Source organism: Salvelinus alpinus, chromosome 2 (genome assembly GCF_045679555.1).
Source record: "Salvelinus alpinus chromosome 2, SLU_Salpinus.1, whole genome shotgun sequence".
NCBI lineage: Eukaryota > Metazoa > Chordata > Actinopteri > Salmoniformes > Salmonidae > Salvelinus > Salvelinus alpinus.
Genome location: NC_092087.1, coordinates 85,756,513 through 85,779,208, shown reverse-complemented (window position 1 = coordinate 85,779,208; position 22,696 = coordinate 85,756,513). Strand labels below are relative to the sequence as shown.

Below are 22,696 nucleotides of genomic sequence, written 5' to 3'. Positions count from 1 at the left end.
TGGGGTTTCGCCTGCTAAATAAGTTCTGTTATACTCACAGACAGGATTCAAACAGTTTTAGAAACTTCAGAGTGTTTTCCATCCAAATCTACTAATGATATGCATAACTTATCTTCTGGGGATGAGTAGCTGGCAGTTTAATTTGGGCTGCCCCCTACCCTAGAGAAGTTAAATAAAGTTGAAATAAAATGTAAAAAATATAAACTTCTATAAATTCAGCTTTTTAAGATTTTCAAGTTAACAGATAATAAAGAATGACAGACTAGGCTGTAATATTTCACGCAACATGTATTTGTATTTATTGTCTTAAACTTTGAGCTCATTTACAACAAAATGCATAATTTACACTGAATCACACTGTTTCAGAAGTACATCATCATGAATAATTTCACCATAAAACAAGCATGATTATGATATTCCTTTTCATAAATGCCATGGCACAATAATGTCTGACAGCAATACAAAGTACATCTATTAACACATCAGGAGCAACAAGGTCAGAGAGCAAAAAATATTAAAAGCTGTTTTCAATATTATCCATATTAGTTGCTGAGAAAAGTACATTATGTAATAATTTTTGGGGGAAATGTACTATTGTAAAAGAGTAAAAGTATAATCCGTCCTATTTATCTTCAATATATACAATTAACATTACAAGGAAAAAACATTGGTGGTTCTCTTCTCTTCGGACCAGTTTCTGTTATGGTTCTCCACAGCCCAGGTTCTGTGTTGATTGACTTCAGTCCAGGTTATGTGGTGGTTCTCTTCAGTCCAGGTCTGTGGTGGTTCTCTTCAGTCCAGAATCTGTGGTGGTTCTCTTCATTTCTCATAATCTGAGGGCTCAGCATCTAATCTAATCTGAGGGGCTGTGTCACTGGGGGAGTCCCTCACATTCTGAAAGAAGACACATTGAATGAGCACTTTACACACCACTTCATAAAGTGTTTATGAACACACACACACACACACACACACACACACACACACACACACACACACACACACACACACACACACACACACACACACACACACACACACACACACACACACACACACACACACACACTGCCAGGGTGTCACTCTGGTGACCTGGTCTTCTTCTTCATAGCTGTGCACATGTCACTGTTAGGGTCAGGATGGACACTCTGGAGAGAACGAGAGAGTGAGGGAGAGGCAAAGAGAGAGCGTGAGAGGGAGGGAGGGATGGAGTGGAGAGAGAGAAATGCATGAGCACTTTGTGACACCACTCTATCATTTTCTCTAAACACATTCAAATACTGTATAAAACACAAACACATAATAAGATACTTACCTCCAGAGTGTCATAGTCAGGTGACCAGGTCTTCATGTTCAGACCTGTGTACGTGTCACTGTTAGGGTCATGATGGACACTCTGTGTAGAGAGAGGGAACATGGTAACAGTGAAAATAGTGTGAAAGAGACTGTCGTGATACAGTAGATTAATGTCACCAGGTGTGAAGGTGGAGGTGTAACTGATATAATCACATGTGTGTCTGTTGTGGCATCACTTCCTCCTGTGGATCTCCTGTAAAGAGGAACAGAGTGAGTTATGCTCTCTACTGACCTCTAGTGGAGGTTGATATGTTACTAATACAGTAGATGTAAATGGCTGGCTCACCTCTTCATATAGCAGTAGATGGTGAGTAGAAGAGCTCCAGCAGTCAGGACAGCCCCCACCCCCACCACAGGAACCCAGGAAAACAATGCTGCAGGATTTACTGGGTTTAAGTGTCAAGAGGTTAGAACATATATCTGTTTGTAGTTGTATTTATTATGGATCCCCTTTAGGTCCACCAAAATTAAGCCAGTTCTACAATTTTAAAACATTACAATACATTCACAATAGATTTCACAACACATTAAGTGTGTGACCTCAGGCCCCTACTCTACTACCACATATCTACAACACAAATCCCATGTGTACATGTGTTTATAGTGCGTATCTGTTAAAAACAGTCATATCACAGAGCACCAGTAATAGACAGAACATGACATACTTACACATGACATTAATATGGACAGGGATGGAAGTCTCTGTCCCATTAATGTTGCTAGCTTCGCAATAGTATTCTCCACTGTCCTCAGATTTGATGTTAGTGATGCTGTAACTCTGTCCTGATGCTTTTGGTGAGGTTATGTTCTTCTTGTACCAGGTGTATTTGTCCACAGGTGGGTTGGCATCACTGCTGCAGGTCAGAGTCACTGAACTGCCCTCCACTATTTCACCAGAGGGACTGACTGACAATGAGGTGTTCTTTGGTCCATCTGAAATAAAAGACAGTGGATTTAGAAGGAGTACAAATTAGGTCAGTTAAAAATATTCTATTAACTTTCCACAAATGTACTTTTCCACAAAATTACTTTTAGATTCACCCACTTAATGAAGATTATCTATTCAAATATCATGTGAAGCTAATATCTGTCACTACAATGTTAATATACCAAACTAAAGATTTAAGCCCCATGTACTTACATCTGACAGTGAGATTCTCTTCAGCAGAGGGGAGATCCTCATGGCCTTCTACTGCACAGGAGTATCTGCCTGTATCCTCACTGCTGACTGAGAATAGGCTATAGACAGGAGAGGAGGTGTTGCTGTTTGGTATAGGCTGTCCATTCTTATACCAACTGTAGACTGTGATGGTGTCCAGTGTACATTTGGTTCTACATGTCAGTGTGACATTCTCCCTCTCTGACACAGACGTAGGATCCATCTCCAACACAACATCTGAAGTAAAAGGAAACAAATCATTAATATCCTCCTATATATGTCCTCTTATGTGAAATACAACATTTGGTATTTTTCCATCACATACCACCACAGTTTCTGTATGACTGCCCCTAATAAGGTAATTACAGTAATAGATGTGAGATGAGTGACAGATTACTTGTGACAGTCAGGGAGACGGATGAGCCAGCAAACTTTTCTCCGGATGTTATCAATCTGAACCTGTACCGAGCAGAGTCTCTCAATCTCAGATCTGTCACTCTCAGGGTACAGTCACTCTCCTTATCCCCAAGGTACTCTATATGACCCTCATACCCTGCTACTGAGCTTAGATCTTCAGCATCCATATCAGACCATTTAGTAAACCAGAAAGCTTTTTTGATCTCATGATAACTGGGATATGTGTAAGAGCAGGATATGTTCACTGTTGACCCCTTCAAGGCACAGATCCTCTGATGGTTGTAAGTCACACTCCAACACTTCTGACCTGAAATACAAGAAGACAAGAGAACACCTTGCATAAATCTTTAATTACAATACCTACCAGTATACACTTATGTTTTTAATAAAGTAGGAAAATGAATAATTACTTCCTAACCGTTTGTAAAACCATAGTTATATTCTGTAAAAGTAACGAGAAAGTGACCACCCCTTCAGGTTTGTCGTTTTTCAACGTTTGTAGTTTTCTTTTTCTTTTTTCAATTTAAAATTGAAAGGGTTTTCTATGTGCAAAAACATACCGCAAAGCTCTTCATAAAAGGCATCTGATAGAAGTAAATTCTCCCACTGACATGAATATTATGTTATATATCTTGTTGTATCCCGGGAGGTCTACCCCGTGGGATGACAATAGAGGAGAGGTACGGGGCTGCGGCGTTGGTTCCCTCTCCTGGGAGTACACTAGCTGGGCACCACCTCGACACGGATGGCTCCAAGTGGAGGTAATTAGGGGAAAGTGCCAACCAGCTGTGGAGGCAACATAAAAGGAGCGCTGTGGCACACCGCGGGAGAGACCGACACAGAGCCAAAGCTGAGAAGAAGGACCGAGCCAAACCTATGTGATTTTGTTTGTTATGTTTATTTTATGGCCTAGTAAAGTTGTGTTTGCTGACTAAAACCTCCCGGTCTCTGTGTTAATCTCTGCATGCTCAACCCAACACCCCACGGTTTACCAGAACGCAGGCAACTCAGTAGCTTTGGGTGCCGTGGGGTCGAGCGTACAGAGAATACCATGGAGGAGTTGGTGGCTCAGTTTATCCTCAGCCAGCAGAAGAAACAGGCTCTCCTGGAGCAAGCACTGGAGGAGCAGCGCCAACAAAACCTCCGACTGGTAGCGGAGGTAGCCCAGTTGAAGGCAGGGATGGCTCACGAGTCTGGCCCGAATCAGTTCCTGGTTAAGTTAACCTGTTTGGGCTAGGGGGCAGCATTTTCACTTTTGGATGAAAAGCGTGCCCAGAGTAAACTGCCTCCTACTCAGTCCCAGATGCTAATATAGGCATATTATTAGTAGTATTGGATAGAAAACACTCTGAAGTTTCTAAAACTGTTTGAATGATGTCTGTGAGTATAACAGAACTCATATGGCAGGCAAAACCCTGAGAAAAAATCCAACCAGGAAGTGGGAAATCTGAGGTTTGTAGTTTTTCAACTCAGCCCCTATTGAAAATACGGTGGGATATTGGTCATGTTGCACTACCTAAGGCTTCCACTAGATGGCAACAGTCTTTAGAACGTTGTTTCAGGCTTCTACTGTGAAGGGGGGCTGAATGAGAGGGGAATGAGTCAGGTGTCTGGCAGAGTGCCACGGGCTCGTGTCTCGCGGTCATGAGAAAGTTACCTCTCGTTCCATTGCTTTTCTACAGACAAAGGAATTCTCCGGTTGGGACATTATTGAACATTTATGATAAAACATCCTAAAGATTGATTCTATACATCGTTTAATATGTTTCTACGACCGGTAATATAACATTTTAGAATTTTCGTCCGACCTTTCCGCTGGACTTGCCCACGCCTCGTGAGTTTCGATTTCGCTACAAGCATTTCGCTACACTCGCATTAACATCTGCTAACCATGTGTATGTGACAAATAAATTTGATTTGTTTACTAAACGCACTAACAACAAGGAGGTGTTTGGACATAAATTATGAACTTTATCAAACCAAATCAAACATTTATTGTGGAACTGGGATTCCTGGGAGTGCATTCTGATGAAGATCATCAAAGGTAAGTAAATATTTATAATGCTATTTCTGACTAATGTTGACTGCCCAATATGGCGGATATTTCTTTGGCTGCTTTGGGCTCTGAGTGCCGTACTCAGATTATTGCATGGTATGCTTTTTCCGTAAAGTCTTTTTTAAATCTGACACAGCGGTTGCATTAAGGAGAAGTTTATCTAAAGTTCCATGTATAATAGTTGTATCTATTATCAATGTTTATTATGAGTATTTCTGTGAATTGATGTGGCTCTCTGCAAAATCACCGCATGTTTTGTAACTACTGAACATAACACGACAATGTAAAATGAGATTTTTGGATATCAATATTCACTTTATCGAACAAAACATACATGTATTGTGTAACATGAAGTCCTATGAGTGTCATCTGATGAAGATCATCAAAGGTTAGTGATTCATTTTATCTATATTTCTGATTTTTGTGACAACTGTCTTGTGCTGGAAAAATGGCTGTGTTTTTCTGTGACTTGGTGGTGACCTAACATAATCATTTGTGGAGCTTTCGCTGTAAAGCCTTTTTGAAATCAGACACTGTGGCTGGATTAACGATAATTTTATCTTTAAAATGGTGTCTAATACCTGTATGTTTGAGAAATTTGATTTATGAGATTTCTGTTGTTTGAATTTGGCACCCTGCAATTTCACTGGCTGTTGGCGAGGGGTTCCGCTAGGGGACCCTACTACTAGCGGAACCCCGTTCCCAGACAGGTTATTAAGGGAGGAAGATGATGTGGAGATGTATTTGAGCACCTCCGAGAGGACGGCGCAGAGGGAGGGATGGGCCATGCTCAAGTGAGCCAGCCTGTTAGCACTCTACCTCTCTGGGAAGGCCCAGAAGGCGAATTATGAGGGACTCAAACACGAGATCCTGAGCCGTTATGGGTTCAGCCTCGCACGCTGTGCACAAATGGTCCACGACTCAGATGAGCGACATGGTGCGCCTGACCAGGGGCTGGCTACTGACTGACATACTGTCCCTCCCGATGATCGACAAGGTCGTCCTGGATCGCTACCTTCGGGCATGCGGACCCCCAGAGCCTGGAGGAATTGCTGACCGCTGTGGAAACTCACCAGAACACCCAGGGACCTGTTTAGAGGGGCCAGGACGAGTGGACCCGGCGAGGAGGAAGAACCGCACAGAGAGAGGTGAGGGGCTGAAGGGGGCCCGCACGGAACCGGCCATGAAGCGGGAGGATGACCCAAACCGACGATGTCGGCCGCTGCTGGACCTAGATGAGATACGCTGCTATGAGTGTGGTGAGCCGGGACACCTCGCGTGGAGCTGTCCCAGCTGGATGGAGGCCATGCCATCCGCATTCCCCAGCTCTGGAATAACCCGGATGGCGAATGACGTCACCTCCTGTTGGTCGCACACCGAGACGGCCCTTCTGATGGTTCCTGCTACGAATTGATGGCATCGACACCAGCGCTCTGCTGGACTCCAGCAGCATGTTGATCCTGGCCCACCCGCAGTTGCTCACACAAGAGGGGAAAGACGAACCGGGGGATGATGAGGTGACAGTGTCCTGTGTACACGGGGACACAAAGAGGTACCCAACTGTGCTGGTGAGGATAACCACCCCAAGGGGGGAGTGCCAGATGCGCGTGAGGGCTGTTCCTAACCTGCCCATGTCCATTCTCCTCAGTCGAGATTGCCCTCTCTTCCAGGCACTGTGGAGGAGGGACCTGGGGAGGTGCGAACGCGAGGTAGGAAGGACAGGAAAAAGGATGGTGACCTGTGCAACCCACCTACCGCTGCAAGAGGTGTCCACTGGGCCCGAGTCGGACCTGGAGGAGGGAGACAACCCCGCTCCGGCAAGCGAGCCACCATGCGAGGAAGATCTCAGTCTCCCCTTTATTGAGGTGGAGAAACCAGACGGACCTCCCGACATGAAGAATCCTCACGGGTCAGTTTGGGACGGCCCAGTTAGAAGACCCCAATCTCCAGAAAGCGAGGGGCCAGGTGATTGCGGTGGATGGTGTCCTGTTACCTGGGGTAAGTGAGTGGCGCTACCCCCACTTCGCCATCAAGCATCATTTATTGTATCAGGTAGTAAAGCACAATGGGAATAAAAAAATACTTGTTACTCATACCCAGCCAGTATGTTAGGACTGTCTAGCAGCTTGCCTAGCAGCTTGCCCACACCGAGCTGAATGGGGCACACGTGGGGATGGAGAAAACCAGGGAGCGGATCGGGAACCGGTTCAACTGGCGCAGAGTCAAGCGCACTGTGGAGGACTACTGCCGTAGTTGCCCAGAGTGCCAGATCACAGCTCCGAGGGTACATTATAGAAACTTTGGTTCCCTTGCCCATTATATGTGTACCATTTGAGAGGGTGGCGATGGATCTGGTGGGGCCATTGGTGAAGACCGTGAGGGGACACCAATACATCCTGGTAATCATGGATTACGCCACCCGGTATCCTGAGGGAATCCCGTTACGCACGGTGGCAGTGAAAGGTATCGCATGGGAGCTCTTCCATTTATTCAGCCCGGTGGGTATTCCACGGGAAACCCTGAGGGACCAGGGCACTGCATTCATGTCTCGTGTGATGAAAGATGTCTGCAATCTACTACAAATCAAACTGATAAGGACCAATATGTACCATCCACAAACGGATGGGCTAGTTGAACGCTTCAAAAATACCGTAAAGCAGATGCTGAAGAAAGTAATCGAGAGAAACGGGAGGAACTGGGACCAGCTGCTGCCCCACCTGATGTTCTCAGTGCATGAGGTACCCCAAGCATCCACTGGGTTCTCCCCCTTTGAGCTCTTGTATGGCCGTCGGCCCAGCGGACTGCTTCGCAGCGTAGTAGAATGTGGAGGAGATGAGGGAGAGGATGACGGCGATTTGGCCAGTGGTGTGGTGAGAGAGCCCATGGCCCAGGCGCAATGTGCCCAGGAGCGTGTCTACATCTGGGGATCCTAACCACGCGAGTTCCACCCAGGTGAGAAGATGTTGATGTTGATCTCTACAACAGAGATTCAATTCCTGGCTACGTGGCATGGGCACTACGACATCGTCGAGCGGGTAGTCGACGTCAAAAACAAGGTCCGCCAACCCCTCCAGCTTTACCATGTGAACTTGCTGAAGAAATGGCATGCACGAGAGGCGCTGTGCGTAACGTGGACCCGGCCACAGCATAGCCCGCATGCGGTCCAGCGGGAGGTGACAACAATGCTAGAGATGGGGGTACTGGAGGAGTCCCACAGTGCGTGGTCTAGCACTGTATTGCTGGTGCCGAAACCGGACGGAACCATCCGCTTCTGCAATGACTTCCGGGGCCTGAACGAGGTCAGTAAGTTCGACGACTACCCCATGATCAGGGTGGACGAACTGATCGACCGCTTGGCGATGGTGAGATACGTCATTACCTTGGACCTGACGAAGGGGTACTGGCAGATGCCTCTGGCAGCGGCCTCCCGGGAGAAAATGGCCTTCTCCACCCCGGGGCCGCTATACCACATGGTCTCTCCTATCATTGCTATGCAGACGACACACAATTAATCTTCTCCTTTCCCCCTTCTGATAACCAGGTGGCGAATCACATCTCTGCATGTCTGGCAGACATATCAGTGTGGATGACTGATCACCACCTCAAGCTGAACCTCGGCAAGACGGAGCTGCTCTTCCTCCCGGGGAAGGACTGCCCGTTCCATGATCTCGCCATCACGGTTGACAACTCCATTGTGTCCTCCTCCCAGAGTGCTAAGAACCTTGGCGTGATCCTGGACAACACCCTGTTGTTCTCAACTAATATCAAGGCGGTGACCCGTTCCTGTAGGTTCATGCTCTACAACATTCGCAGAGTACGACCTTGCCTCACACAGGAAGCGGCGCAGGTCCTAATCCAGGCACTTGTCATCTCCCGTCTGGATTACTGCAACTCGCTGTTGGCTGGGCTCCCTGCCTGTGCCATTAAACCCCTACAACTCATCCAGAACGCCGCAGCCCGTCTGGTGTTCAACCTTCCCAAGTTCTCTCACGTCACCCCGCTCCTCCGCTCTCTCCACTGGCTTCCAGTTGAAGCTCGCATCCGCTACAAGACCATGGTGCTTGCCTACGGAGCTGTGAGGGGAACGGCACCTCTGTACCTTCAGGCTCTGATCAGGCCCTACACCCAAACAAGGGCACTGCGTTCATCCACCTCTGGCCTGCTCGCCTCCCTACCTCTGAGGAAGTACAGTTCCCGCTCAGCCCAGTCAAAACTGTTCGCTGCTCTGGCACCCCAATGGTGGAACAAACTCCCTCACGACGCCAGGTCAGCGGAGTCAATCACCACCTTCCGGAGACACCTGAAACCCCACCTCTTTAAGGAATACCTAGGATAGGATAAAGTAATCCTTCTAACCCCCCCCCCCTTAAAAGATTTAGATGCACTATTGTAAAGTGGTTGTTCCACTGGATATCATAAGGTGAATGCACCAATTTGTAAGTCGCTCTGGATAAGAGCGTCTGCTAAATGACTTAAATGTAAATGTAAATGTAAATACCACTACCGGGTTCTTCATTTTGGGCTACATGGGGCACCAGCGACCTTTCAGCAACTCATGGACCTCGTCCTGCGCTGTGAGTACACGGCTGCTTACTTGGATGACATAATTGTGCACAGTGACAGTTGGGAGTCCCATCTCTGTAGGTTACAGGCAGTGGTGGATGTGCTAAGGGATGCCGGTCTGACCGCTAGCTGGGCTATGCCAAGGTGGTGTACCTGGGCTATCAGATCGGGCGGGGAAATGTGAAGCCCCAAGAGAAAAAAATCGCTGCCATTAGGGAATGGCCAGTCCCCCAAACCAAGAGGCAGAGGAAGTCATTCCTGGGGTTAGCAGGTTACTGCAGTTGATTTGTACCTAACTTTGCCGCAATAGCTTTTCCCCTCACAGACCTAATGAAGGCACGACTACCCCAGACGGTGCAATGGACGGAGGACACAGAGGCCCTGAAGGACGCGCTATGTTCGCGCCCGGTACTCGTGATCCCGGACTTCACAAAAAACCTCCTAGTCCAGACAGACGCGTCTGACACAGGGATAGGGGCCGTGTTGTCCCAAGAGCAGGAAGGTGAGGAGCACCCAATCATGTATGTCAGCAGGAAGCTCTTCCCGAGGGAGGAAAAGTAGATTGTCGAGAAAGAGTGCCTCGCCGTAAAGTGGGCACTGGACACCCTCAAGTATTACCTCCTCAGAAGGAAGTTCACCCTGATCACTGGGTGTGTGGTATCCCGGGAGGTCTACCCTGGGGGGTGGTAATAGAGGGGAAGTACGTGCTGAGATGTTGGCTCCATCTACTGGGAGTATACGAGCTGGGCATCCCGACACGGATGGCTCCAAGTGGAGGTAATTAGGGGAAAGTGCCAACCAGCTGTGGAGGCAACATAAAAGGAGCGCTGTGGCACACCGCGGGAGAGACCCGGGAGAGACCGACACAGAGCCAAAGCTGAGAAGAAGGATCGAGCCAAACCTACGTGATTTTCTTTGTTATGTTTATTTTATGGCCTAGTAAAGTTGTGTTTGCTGACTAAAACCTCCCGGTCTCTGTGTTAATCTCTGCATGCTCAACCCAACACCCCACGGTTACCACAATCTTAATAAATGACCACATGTTCATGAATTTGATTATATATTCTTGAATCCCATTCAACACAGCTTGGGAATAGATACGGAACTAAGGCAGAAGTGGACGTCACAATCACAGCATATACAAATATGATTGTCCCTCAACTTGAAAAAACATTTTATTTGTATGAAATTTTGTATGAAATGTTGTTTACAAGGTCAATACTCACATACTGCAGGAGAGTGGAGATCCTCATGGTCTTTTACAGCACAGGAGTAACTGTCTGCATCACTAAAGGAGTCTAAGTACAGGCTGGAAGTGTCCTCCTTTACTTTGCGTCCATTCTTGTACCAGATGTAGGTGGGGATGGGGTTGTCAGTCAGAGTACAGGTGGTGATACACGTCAGTGTCCTCTTCCCTGCCTTTCTGGCAGGAGTCACCTTCACCAGCAGGTCTGAATACAGGGTTAATGACAATAACATAATTAAAACCATCAAGAATTACGTATAAAATATAAAGAAACCAACAGTGAATAGAAATCTGTGGGTATGATCATTTGTTCAGTGTAACCTGTGACAGTCAGAGTTGTTCCAGGGAAACTGTATCCCCATCTTGAGGTCTGTGTGTTGAATATAAACTTGTACTCAGCTGAGTCCTCCTCTCTCAGATCTGTGATTCTCAGGGTGGAGCGACCTCTCTCATTCTCTCCTGCATACTCCACACGACCTGCATACCCTGGGTCTGTGGTTAGGTCCTCAGGGATCAACTCATCTCTCCAGCTGTCACTCTGTTTAGGACTAAACCAGAGTGATGATGTGATGTTATAAAGACTAAAATAAGTACAAGATATGTTCACTGATGACCCCTTCAAGGCACAGATTGTCCTCTTGGTGTAAGTCACTCTGTTGCAGTCCTGACCCTGGACACCTAAAACATAATGGAATCACATGAGTACATTATACTGTACTTTTAGATATTTTCATAAAAGCCAAGACCTATCAAATTACACAGTGAGACCCACAGGACGTAGTACAAACATTCTGTATAAATTCTGTATTAGATTCCATATTAGATTCACACTCACACACTGCAGGAGAGATGAGATCCTCATGGCCTTTTACAGCACAGGAGTAACTGTCTTCATAGTTACTGGAGACTGGGTCTTTGTACTGGGGGGAGGTGCTCTCATCTAGATGTTGTCCGTTCTTGTACCAGATGTAGGTGGGGTTACCAGTCAGAGTACAGGTGGTGCTACAGGTCAGTGTCTTATCCTGATGTCCATCAGTCACCTTCACCTGAAGACCTGGAGAAAAAACAATATCACTGTAAATCCCTTTGTCACAGACGTATCACTTTAATACAATAATGTAAGAAGTCCTATGTTATACAGACATAAATACAAAACCAAGACAATTTTCCTGAACTAAATGGAATTCAACAGTTTAACTATATTGAATGTAACTGTACCTGTGACAGACAGAGTGACTCCAGGATTGCCAGTATATTTCCATCCTCCAGTCTGATCTGTAAATCTGAACTTGTATGTAGCTGAGTCACTCTCTCTCAGGTCTGTGATTGACAGGGTGTGACCATTCTCTTCATCCTTACGATACGTCACACGTCCTTTGTAGTCTGGGTCATCACTCAGACTCACATAATTCTCCACAGCATACATTTTAGTGAACCAGAAGGTTGTTGTGATTGTATAACCACTGGGATATGTGTAAGAGCAGGACATCTCCACTGTTGACCCTTTCAAGGTACAGATACTCTGAGTGGTGTACGTTACACTCCAGCCAGTCTGACCCAGTACCACTGAAACACAGTCACACAACACAATGGTATAAGAATTAAGCCAAGGTCTAATGACTCAAACTGAGTGTGTTGCTGAGTGTGAATAGAAACCACAGATAATCATCACTCAGTGAGGTGAGAATGATAACCATTTAAGTGAAGTGGAGACTCCTAGCAGAACACACCAGAATAACATGTTTCTTATCCTTTTAGAAATGTATGTAGATTGACAAACAGAGCAACTAAAAGATAATGTGACCATACCTGCTAAAGACCAGAGAAAGACCACCAACACACTTCCTGCTGTTCTCAAGGCCATTGTTGCATCTCCCACCCTGCAGTCTTAGAAACATAAACAACAACTCAAGCAATAGCTGGTGAATAACTCCACCTGATTCGTAATGGATACAATAAAGTCATAATCAACAACAACCACTTATTGAACATATCTGTAGTACTGTAAACACATTTTTCTACATTGATTGTTCAGAAGCTGTTTTATTCTCAGAAGCCCAAATATAGGAACTCTCTGCGGCCCGGCAAGCTGAACACTGACCACCAAGTTCAAGGATAGCTCCTATCCCGAAGCTGTGAGGCTAAACAGCAAGTGACTCACACACACACACACACACACACACACACACACACACACACACACACACACACACACACACACACACACACACACACACACACACACACACACACACACACACACACACACACACACACACACACACACACACACACACACACACACACACACACACACACACACACACACACACACACACACACACACACACACACACACACACACACACACACCACATTCACACCATTGGACGCTCCTCAGAGGAGGCAGGGGAGGACCATCCTCCTCAGTGAATTTCAAATAAATAAAAATAGTAAAACATGAAAAAAGTTATACATTTTAACAGAACTATACTAAATGTATTCTCATGTCTCCCAATAATTAATTAAAACACACCGTTTTGCAATGAAGGTCTACAGTAGCCTCAGCAGCACTCTGTAGTGTAGCACCATGGTTAAAATCTAGGAGGCTCATTGTTCTCACTCCTTTCCATAAACTTACACAGTAATTATGACAGCTTCCAGAGGACGTCCTCCATCCTATCAGAGCTCTTGCATCATGAACTGACATGTAATCCACCCAATCAAACGATCAGAGAATTAGTCTAGTCCTGAAAGCATAAGCTAAAATGTGGTGAGTAGTTTAACTCAAAGAGAAAGACAATAGTTGAACAGTTTTGAACAAATTAATTTCTTCCAAAATTCAGAAGAAGCAAGAGAGAGAGGGATAGATGGATAGAGAGAGAGAGAGAAAGAGAGAGAGAGATATTTGGTTGTATTTTTTTTTAAACTTTCACTTTCACTTAGCTACCTAGCTGCCTACTTAGCCTACTTAAACACCTGGCTCTACCAGAGGGGGATGCTATGTTAGCTTAGCTATCTAGTTTAGCCTACTTAAACATCTGGCTCAAACAGAGGGGGGTGCTATGTTAGCTTAGCTACCTAGTTTAGCCTACTTAAACACCTGGCTCAAACATATGCTATGTTAGCTATCTGGCTATGTCTAGTCAACACTGGAACTCTTTCAAGTAAGGTAAGCTTTCGGTTTTATTAATTACACCGGCCCGCATGATTGTAGTGGGTTAACTAACACGTTAATTCTAGTAGCTATTTTATTTTTATAATTTTTTTATTTCACCTTTATTTAACCAGTTAAGCTAGTTGAGAAAAAGTTCTCATTTACAACTGCGACCTGGCCAAGATAAAGCAAAGCAGTGCGACACAAACAACAACACAGAGTTACATGGAATAAACAAGCGTACAGTCAACACAATAGAAAAAGAAAGTCTATATACAGTGTGTGCAAATGGCATGAGGAGGTATGGCAATAAATAGGCTATAGTAGCAAAGTAATTACAATTCAGCAGATTAACACTGGAGTGATAGATGAGCAGATGATGATGAGCAGATGATGGTGTGTAAGTAGTGATACTGGTGTGCAAAAGAGCAGCAAAGTAAATAAAAACAATATGGGGATGAGGTAGGTAGATTGGGTGGGCTATTTACAGATGTACTATGTACAGCTGCAGCGATCGGTTAGCTGCTCAGATAGCTGATGTTTAAAGTTAGTGAGGGAAATGTAAGTCTCCAGCTTCAGCGATTTTTGCAATTCATTCCAGTCCATGGCAGCAGAGAACTGTTTTGGGGGTGACCAGTGAGATATACCTGCAGGAGTGTGTGCTACGGGTGGGTGTTGTTATCGTGACCAGTGAGCTGAGATAAGGCAGAGCTTTACCTAGCATAGACTTGTAGATGACCTGGAGCCAGTGGGTCTGGCGACGAATATGTAGCGAGGGCCAGCCGACTAGAGCATACAGGTCGCAGTGGTGGGTGGTATAAGACGCTTTGGTAACAAAACGGATGGCACTGTGATAGACTGCATCCAATTTGCTGAGTAGAGTATTGGAAGCTGTTTTGTAGATGACATCGCCGACGTCGAGGATCGGTAGGATAGTCAGTTTTAATAGGGTAAGTTTTGCGGCGTGAGTGAAGGAGGCTTTGTTGCGAAATAGAAAGCCGATTTTAGATTTGATTTTGGATTTGAGATGTTTTATATGAGTCTGGAAGGAGAGTTTACAGTCTAGCCAGACACTTCGGTATTTGTAGCTGTCCACGTGTTCTAGGTCAGAACCGTCCAGAGTAGTGATGCTAGTCGGGCGGGCGGGTGCGGGCAGCGAACGGTTGAAATGCATGCATTTGGTTTGCTAGCGTTTAAGAGCAGTTGGAGGCCACGGAAGGAGTGCTGTATGGCATTGAAGCTCGTTTGGAGGTTTGTTAACACAGTGTCCAAAGAAGGGTCAGATGTATACATCTTGGCCATGTTCTGTTATAATCTCCACCCGGCACAGCCAGAAGAGGACTGGCCACCCCTCATAAGCTGGTTCCTCTCTAGGTTTCTTCCTAGGTTTTGGCCTTTCTAGGGAGTTTTCCCTAGCCACCGTGCTTCTACACCTGCATTGCTTGCTGTTTGGGGTTTTTGGCTGGGTTTCTGTACAGCACTTTGAGATATCAGCTGATGTACGAAGGGCTATATAAATACATTTGATTTGATTTGATTTGATACAGAATGGTTTCGTCTGCGTAGAGGTGGATCAGGGAATCACCTGCAGCAAGAGCGACATCATTTATATATATACAGAGAAAAGAGTCGGCCTGAGAATTGAACCCTGTGGTACCCCCATAGAGACTGCCAGAGGTCCGGACAACAGGCCCTCCGATTTTACACACTGAACTCTATCTGCGAAGTAGTTGGTGAACCAGGCGAGGCAGTCATTTGAGAAACCAAGGCTATTTTGTCTGCCAAAAAGAATACGGTGATTGACAGAGTCGAAAGCCTTGGCCAGGTCACTGAAGATGGCTGCACAGTACTTTCTTTTATCGATGGGGGTTGTGATATTGTTTAGTACCTTGAGCGTGTCTGAGGTGCACCCGGGACCAGCTCGGAAACCGGATTGCACAGCGGAGAAGGTACGGTGGGATTCAAAATGGTCAGTGATCTGTTTATTAACTTCTCTAAGGTAGGGGGCAGCATTCGGAATTTTGGATGAAATGCATGCCCAAATTAAACTGCCTGCATCTCGGGCCCAGAATATATGATATGCATATAACTGGTAGATTTGGATAGAAAACACTCTAAAGTTTCCAAACTGTTAAAATAGTGTCTGTGAGTATAACAGAACTAATTTGGCAGGCAAAAACCTGAGAAAAATGCATTCAGGAAGTTTTTTTTTTTTTGGTTTTGTAGTTTTCTATTCAATGCCAATACAGTATCGATTGACTTAGGACTCAAATGCAGTTTCTATGCCTTCCACTAGATGTCAACAGTCTTCAGAAAATGTTTCAGGCTTGTATTCTGAAAAATTAAGAAGTAAGAGCAGTCTGAATGAGTGGACCCTGCCGGGTCACAGAGCTTTTTCCTGCGCAAGACCGAGAGAGTGCGTTTCTAGTTTACATTTTATATTGACAACGTTATTGTCCGGTTGAAATATTATTGATTATTTAGGCTAAAAACAACCTGAGGTTTGAATATAAACATCGTTTGACATGTTTCTATGAACGTTACGGATACAATTTGGATTTTTTTGTCTTTCCGTTTTTACTTTGTTTGAGCCTGTGGATTACTGAAGAAAACGCGCAAACAAAACAGAGTTTTTTTGGTATAAAGAGACTTTATCGAACAAATAGAACATTTATTGAGTAAATTAATGTCTGCTGAATGCAACCATATGTAGATCATCAAAGGTAAGGGATTCATTTTATCTTTATTTCTAAATTGTGTAACTGTTCTACCTGGCTGGCTACTGTTTGTAATGATTTGTCTAGTGGGCTATGTTCTCATAATCGTAATGTATGCTTTTGCTGTAAAGCATTTTTAAAATCTGACACAGTGGTTGAATTCACAAGCAGTTAATCTTTAAACCTATGTAAAATATGTTTTGTTTTCTGACTTTTTATAATGAGTATTTCTGTATTTGAATTTGGCGCCCAGCAGTTTCACTGGCTGCTGTAGAGGTGGGACACTATCGTCTCACGTGCCCAAGAGAGGTTAACCTGTTTTGGCTGCAGGGGCAGTATTGAGTAGCCAGATAAAAGGTGCCCATTTCAAACGGCCTCGTACTCAATTCTTGCTCGTACAATATGCATATTATTATTACTATTGGATAGAAAACACTCTCTAGTTTCTAAAACCGTTTGAATTATATCTGTGAGTAAAACAGAACTCATTTTGCAGCAAACTTCCTGACAGGAAGTGGAAAGTCTGAAATTGAGGCTCTGTTCTAGGGGCTGCCTATTAAAGTCCTTGTTATTTATTAGTTTAGATGCACTTTATACGTCTTCCACTAGATGTCGACAAGGAGTGAGAGAAGAAATGGAGTGTGTAACTTGATCTGGACTCAAATTACAGCTCTTGGAATGACGTGTCCCCCATTTCCTGTTTTCAGGAAGGCGCGAAGAGGGACCTGGATTTGCCTTATGAAAAGCTGTCGTTATAGGCAACTACTATCTCCGGCTTTGATTTTATTTGATACATGTGACCATATCATCGTAAAGTATGTTTTTTCAATATAGTTTAATCAGATTATTGACATTTTTTCGGGAGTTTTGCCGTGTTCCGTTCTCTTCCGTTTGTTGACATGGAGAGATTCGTGCCACTTGGCTAGTGTGCTTGCTAAATCGAGAGGGAAAGAGGACGTTCTAAATCCAAACAACGATTGTTCTTGACAAAGGACACCTTGTACAACATTCTGATGGAAGATCAGCAAAAGTAGGAATCATTTTATGATGCTATTTCATATATCTGTCGTACATGTGAACTAGTCGTCGGCGCCCAGCTTTTGGGTACTCTAGCTATACCGAAGCTGTATGTCGAAATGAAGTTATTTTTAGAATTCTAACACTGCGATTGCATTAAGAACTAGTGGATCTATCATTTCCTATACAACATGTATTTTTTTGTTATGTTTATGAATAGCTATTTGGTCAGAATATGTGTGTCAGAAAAAGTGTCAGAAAAAAATCCGGACGTTGTGGGAAAAAGTAGCTAAGTTAGCACAATGTATAACCATTGATTTCAGCTCTAAATATGCACATTTTTGAACAAAACATAAGTGTATGTATAACCTGATGTTATAGGACTGTCATCTGATGAAGAATATCAAGGTTAGTCAAAAATTATATAACTTTTACTGGTTTGTTACGATCGCTAACTTTTACTGCTGGGAAATGGCTTGTGTTTTTGGCTATTGTGGTAAGCTAATATAACGCTATATTGTGTTTTCGCTGTAAAACACTTAATAAATCGGAAATATTGTCTGGAATCACAAGATGCCTGTCTTTCATTTGCTGTATACTATGTATTTTTCAGAAATGTTTTATGATGAGTATTTAGGTATTTGGCGTTGGTGTCTGTAATTATTATGTCTGCTTTCGGTGCAAATTCTGATTGTAGCTGCAATGTAAACTATGATTTATACCTGAAATATGCACATTTTTCGAACAAAACATAGATTTATTGAATAACATGTTATAAGACTGTCATCTGATGAAGTTGGTTCTTGGTTAGTTTGGTTGGTTCTTGGTTAGTTAGGTTGGCTTTGTGCATGCTACCTGTGCTGTGAAAAATGTCTGTCCTTTTTTGTATTTGGTGGTGAGCTAACATAAATATACGTGCTGTTTTCGCTGTAAAACATTTTAAAAATCGGACATGTTGGCTGGATTCACAAGATGTGTACCTTTCATTTGCTGTATTGGACTTGTTAATGTGTGAAGTTAAATATTTCAAAAAAATATATTTTGAATTTCGCGCCCTGCACTTGAAGTCGCTGTTGTCATATTGTGGGTGGCCTCGGGCTTGCAGCCAGAAGAAGTTAACTTGGCTTTCAAGAGTTTAGTATGGCAGGGCAGGATGGATATAGGTCTGTAACAGTTTTGGTCTAGAGTGTCACCCCCTTTGAAGAGGGAGATGATCGCGGCAGCTTTCCAATCTTTAGGGATCTCGGACGAAATGAAAGAGAGGTTGAACAGACTGGTAATAGGGGTTGCAACAATGGCGGTGGGATAATCTTAGAAAGAGAGGGTCCAGATTGTCTAGCCCAGCTGATTTGTACAGGTCCAGGTTTTGCAGCTCTTTCAGAACAACTGCGATCTGGATTTGGGTGAAGGAGAAGCTGGGGGGGTTCGGGCAAGTAGCTGTGAGGGGTGCGGAGCTGTTGGACAGGGTTGGGGTAGCCAGGAGGAAAGCATGGCCAGCCGTAGAGAAATGCTTATTATTGAAATTTTTGATAATCATGGATTTATCGATGGTGACCATGTCGCTTAGCCTCAGTGCAGTGGGCAGCTGGGAGGAGGTGCTCTTGGTCTCCATGGACTTTACAGTGTCCCAAAACTTTTTGGAGTTAGAGCTACAGGATGCAAAATTCTGTTTGAAAAAGCTAGCCTTTGCTTTCCTGGCTGACTGTGTGTATTGGTTCCTGACTTCCCTGAACAGTTGCATATCACGGGGACTATTCGATGCTATTGCAGTCCGCCACAGGATGTTTTTGTGCTGGTCAAGGGCAGTCAGGTCTGGAGTGAACCAAGGGCTATATCTGTTCTTAGTTCTACATTTTTTGAAAGGGGCATGCTTATTTCAGATGGTGAGGAAATTACTTTTAAAGATCGACCAGGCATCCTCGACTGACGGGATGAGGTCAATATCCTTCCAGGATACCTGGGCCAGGTCGATTAGAAAGGCCTGCTCGCAGAAGTGTTTTAGGGAGCGTTTGACAGTGATGAGGGGTGGTCGTTTGACCACGGACCCATAGCGGATGCAGGCAATGAGGCAGTGATAGCTAAGATCCTGATTGAAAACAGCAGAGGTGTATTTGGAGGGCAAGTTGGTCAGGATAATATCTACGAGGGTGCCCATGTTTACAGATATAGGGTTGTTCCTGGTGGTTTCCTTAATCATTTGTATGAGATTGAGGGCATCTATCTTAGAATGTAAGACTGCTGGGGTGTTAAGCATATCCCAGTTTAGGTCACCTAACAGAACGAACTCTAAAGATAGATGGGGGGGCAATCAATTCACATATGGTGTCCAGGGCACAGCTGGGAGCTGAGGGGGGTCTATAACAGTGAGAGACTTGTTTCTGGAGAGATTCGTTTTTAAAATTAGAAGCTCGAACTGTGTGGGCATAGACCTGGAAAGTATGACAGAACTTTGCAAGCTATCTCTGCAGTAGATTGCAACTCCTCCCCCTTTGGCAGTTCTATCTTGAGTATGAGGGTTTAGCGGTCATGATATGAAAGGTTTTTTCACCTGGTCACAGACAGCTGATGTGTTGTGCACTAAAGTCCACAATCGAAGGGAAAAGGTGAGAGGAGGAGAGCGCGTACATAGTTGCGAGAAGGAATTACATGTGACTCGTTTCAGGATACTAGCCTTATGTCACACGTCACTACTTCACAGGAGAGGCATTTATTAAAATGCATTTTTTGGGTAGAATTGCCTTCTAAAACATGTGAACTTTCATGTGCCTTAATAGCAAATTTGTATCTGTAAATACGAATAAAATTGTTAAATTACGAGCCTTGTTGGTTTAGCAACGGAAAAAGGGAGGAACCTTCCCGCTAGCCATGATTGGCTGTTATATTGGATGGGCTGGACATGCCAAGAGTTAAGTTCAGATTGGTGTGCCATGCAGGATGCTTCTGTCTATAACATGAGCTGCTCAGTATGTTTAGGTAATCCTCTTTACCACAGCTTTTTTGAAAGATATCATGAAGTCCTGCAAAAGCGTTGCTAGGGCTCTCCACTTTCTGGAGGACGATCATGACATGCTGACTCTCTCTGACTGAAAATGAATCAGACGATGAGGAAATCCCTGATTTAGGTCAAAACATTTTCATTGAACCAGACATTGTAGGGTCTTCTGATGACAGTGGTGAGGAAGAAACAGCGATCAACAGTGTTGTTGTTATGGAGGAAGTTGACCAAGTTTTGAAATCAGTGGAATACCAGGTGGAAGCAGAATATGATAGCTAAGGAGACGGAGAAAATTCTGGCGTTTGATTGCAAATATGCGGAGGGAGTCGAAGAGAGAACACAGAAGGCTGTTGTATAAAACACCTGTCTCCGGATTACATTTTCAAACTTAGGGCAACCATGCCATCTGTGACAGTGAGGGAGAAGCGTTAATCCATGCATATGTGTAAAAGTCTAGCTGGCTACATTTACAGATAATATACGGTTCTAATTTAGTCAGAAAGTAGCTTTCATTGCAAGTTAAAGCATACTGTTTGCTAGCTAGCTAACGTTACCTGGTTAGCTTGCTAGCTAACATTACGTGTATGATCTGTGAGGTAATATTATTTGTATCTCAGAAATCTATTTGCATTGCTAGTTATAGCCTAACATTAGCTAGTTAGCTAACATTGAACCTATTTGGTTAGCTTTAGCTACCTGCTAGCTATGATATTCAGTATAGATTGGGGTTATTTCAGCGTTGAAAACAACTGGGAACTCTGAACTGGGTACCCGGAAATCTCTGACATCCTAGTGCTTTCAAGGAACTCTGAAAAAAACGAGCTCCAACTGAAAAAAAAAATATTTTGAAAGGTCATCCAATTCGGAATTCCAACTCAGGAACTCAGGCCTCTTTCTAGAGCTCCTACTTTCCGACCTGAAGATCACTGACGTCATGATTTTACCTCATATTTTTCCCAAGTCCCTGGTTGTCTTGAAAGCATCATTAGGTTCATTGTTTAGCTAGCTAACTACTAGTCTAACCAAAAGACTCCACTTCGCCAGATGATTACATGACCCATCAAGTTAGCCAGGTGTGTCTGGGTGTGATTACGGCCATCTATTGTATTTTATGGACATGTGTACATGTCTAGACAATATTTACTCATCCACTTTGCTAGATGTGACTTATCTCACCTCATTTGCTCACATTGTATATAGACTTATTTTTATACTGTATTATTGACTGTGTGTCTGTTTTACTCCATGTGTAACTCTGTGTTGCTGTATGTGTCGAAATGCTTTGCTTTATCTTGGCCAGGTCGCAGTTGTAAATGAGAACTTGTTCTCAACTGGCCTACCTGGTTAAATAAAGGTGAAATAAAAAAAGAGTTGTTTCAAGTTGGTTGGATGGCCTTTGGGTGGTGGACCATTCTTGATACGCACGAGAAACTGTTGAGCATGAATAACCCAGTAGCATTGCACTTCTTGACACAAACTGGTGCACCTGGCTCCTACTACCATTCAAAGGTACTTACAAAAGATTAAGGTACTTAATTTTTTGTCATGCCCATTCCCCCTCTGATGGCACACATAAACAACCCTGTCTCAATTGTCTCAAGGCTCCTTCTTTAACCTGTCTCCTCCCCTTCATCTAAACTGATTAAAGTGGATTTAACAGGTGACATATATAAGGGATCATAGCTTTCACTTGGATTCACCTGGTCAGTATTCGTCATGGAAAGAGCAGGTGTTCAAAATGTGGAAAAAGTCAAGGGGTCTGAATACTTTCTGCACTGTATATATAAATATATATCATTAGGCTGCACGTATTTTTAGATATAGGCCTATTGTAAATGTGTATTAAGTTAGCGTCACAATCTTCATTGCAAAAATAAATACAAATACATTCATCTTTAAGATACATATTCATTTGCCCACTGATCAGCACAGCAATTGATAAAACAGGACTATGAGCTTATGTCAATATTGCACAGGTAAGTTAATGGTTACAGAAATCAGAAATGGAGACAA

General features: G+C 44.0%; 1 protein-coding gene across 1 annotated transcript; it reads right to left on the bottom strand.

Annotated features, from left to right (window-relative positions):
- Positions 1-1,035: 1,035 nt before the first annotated feature.
- Positions 1,036-12,879, bottom strand: LOC139544950 (sialoadhesin-like). Its single transcript, XM_071352195.1, has 12 exons — positions 12,607-12,879; positions 12,016-12,363; positions 11,633-11,851; positions 11,119-11,475; positions 10,778-11,002; positions 2,913-3,239; positions 2,498-2,752; positions 2,026-2,289; positions 1,643-1,742; positions 1,510-1,549; positions 1,316-1,396; positions 1,036-1,148 (listed from the first exon to the last, which is right to left on the bottom strand). The coding sequence occupies exons 1-12, from the start codon at positions 12,659-12,661 to the stop codon at positions 1,080-1,082; spliced, it is 2,340 nt and encodes a 779-aa protein (XP_071208296.1). The 5' UTR covers positions 12,662-12,879; the 3' UTR covers positions 1,036-1,079.
- Positions 12,880-22,696: the final 9,817 nt, after the last annotated feature.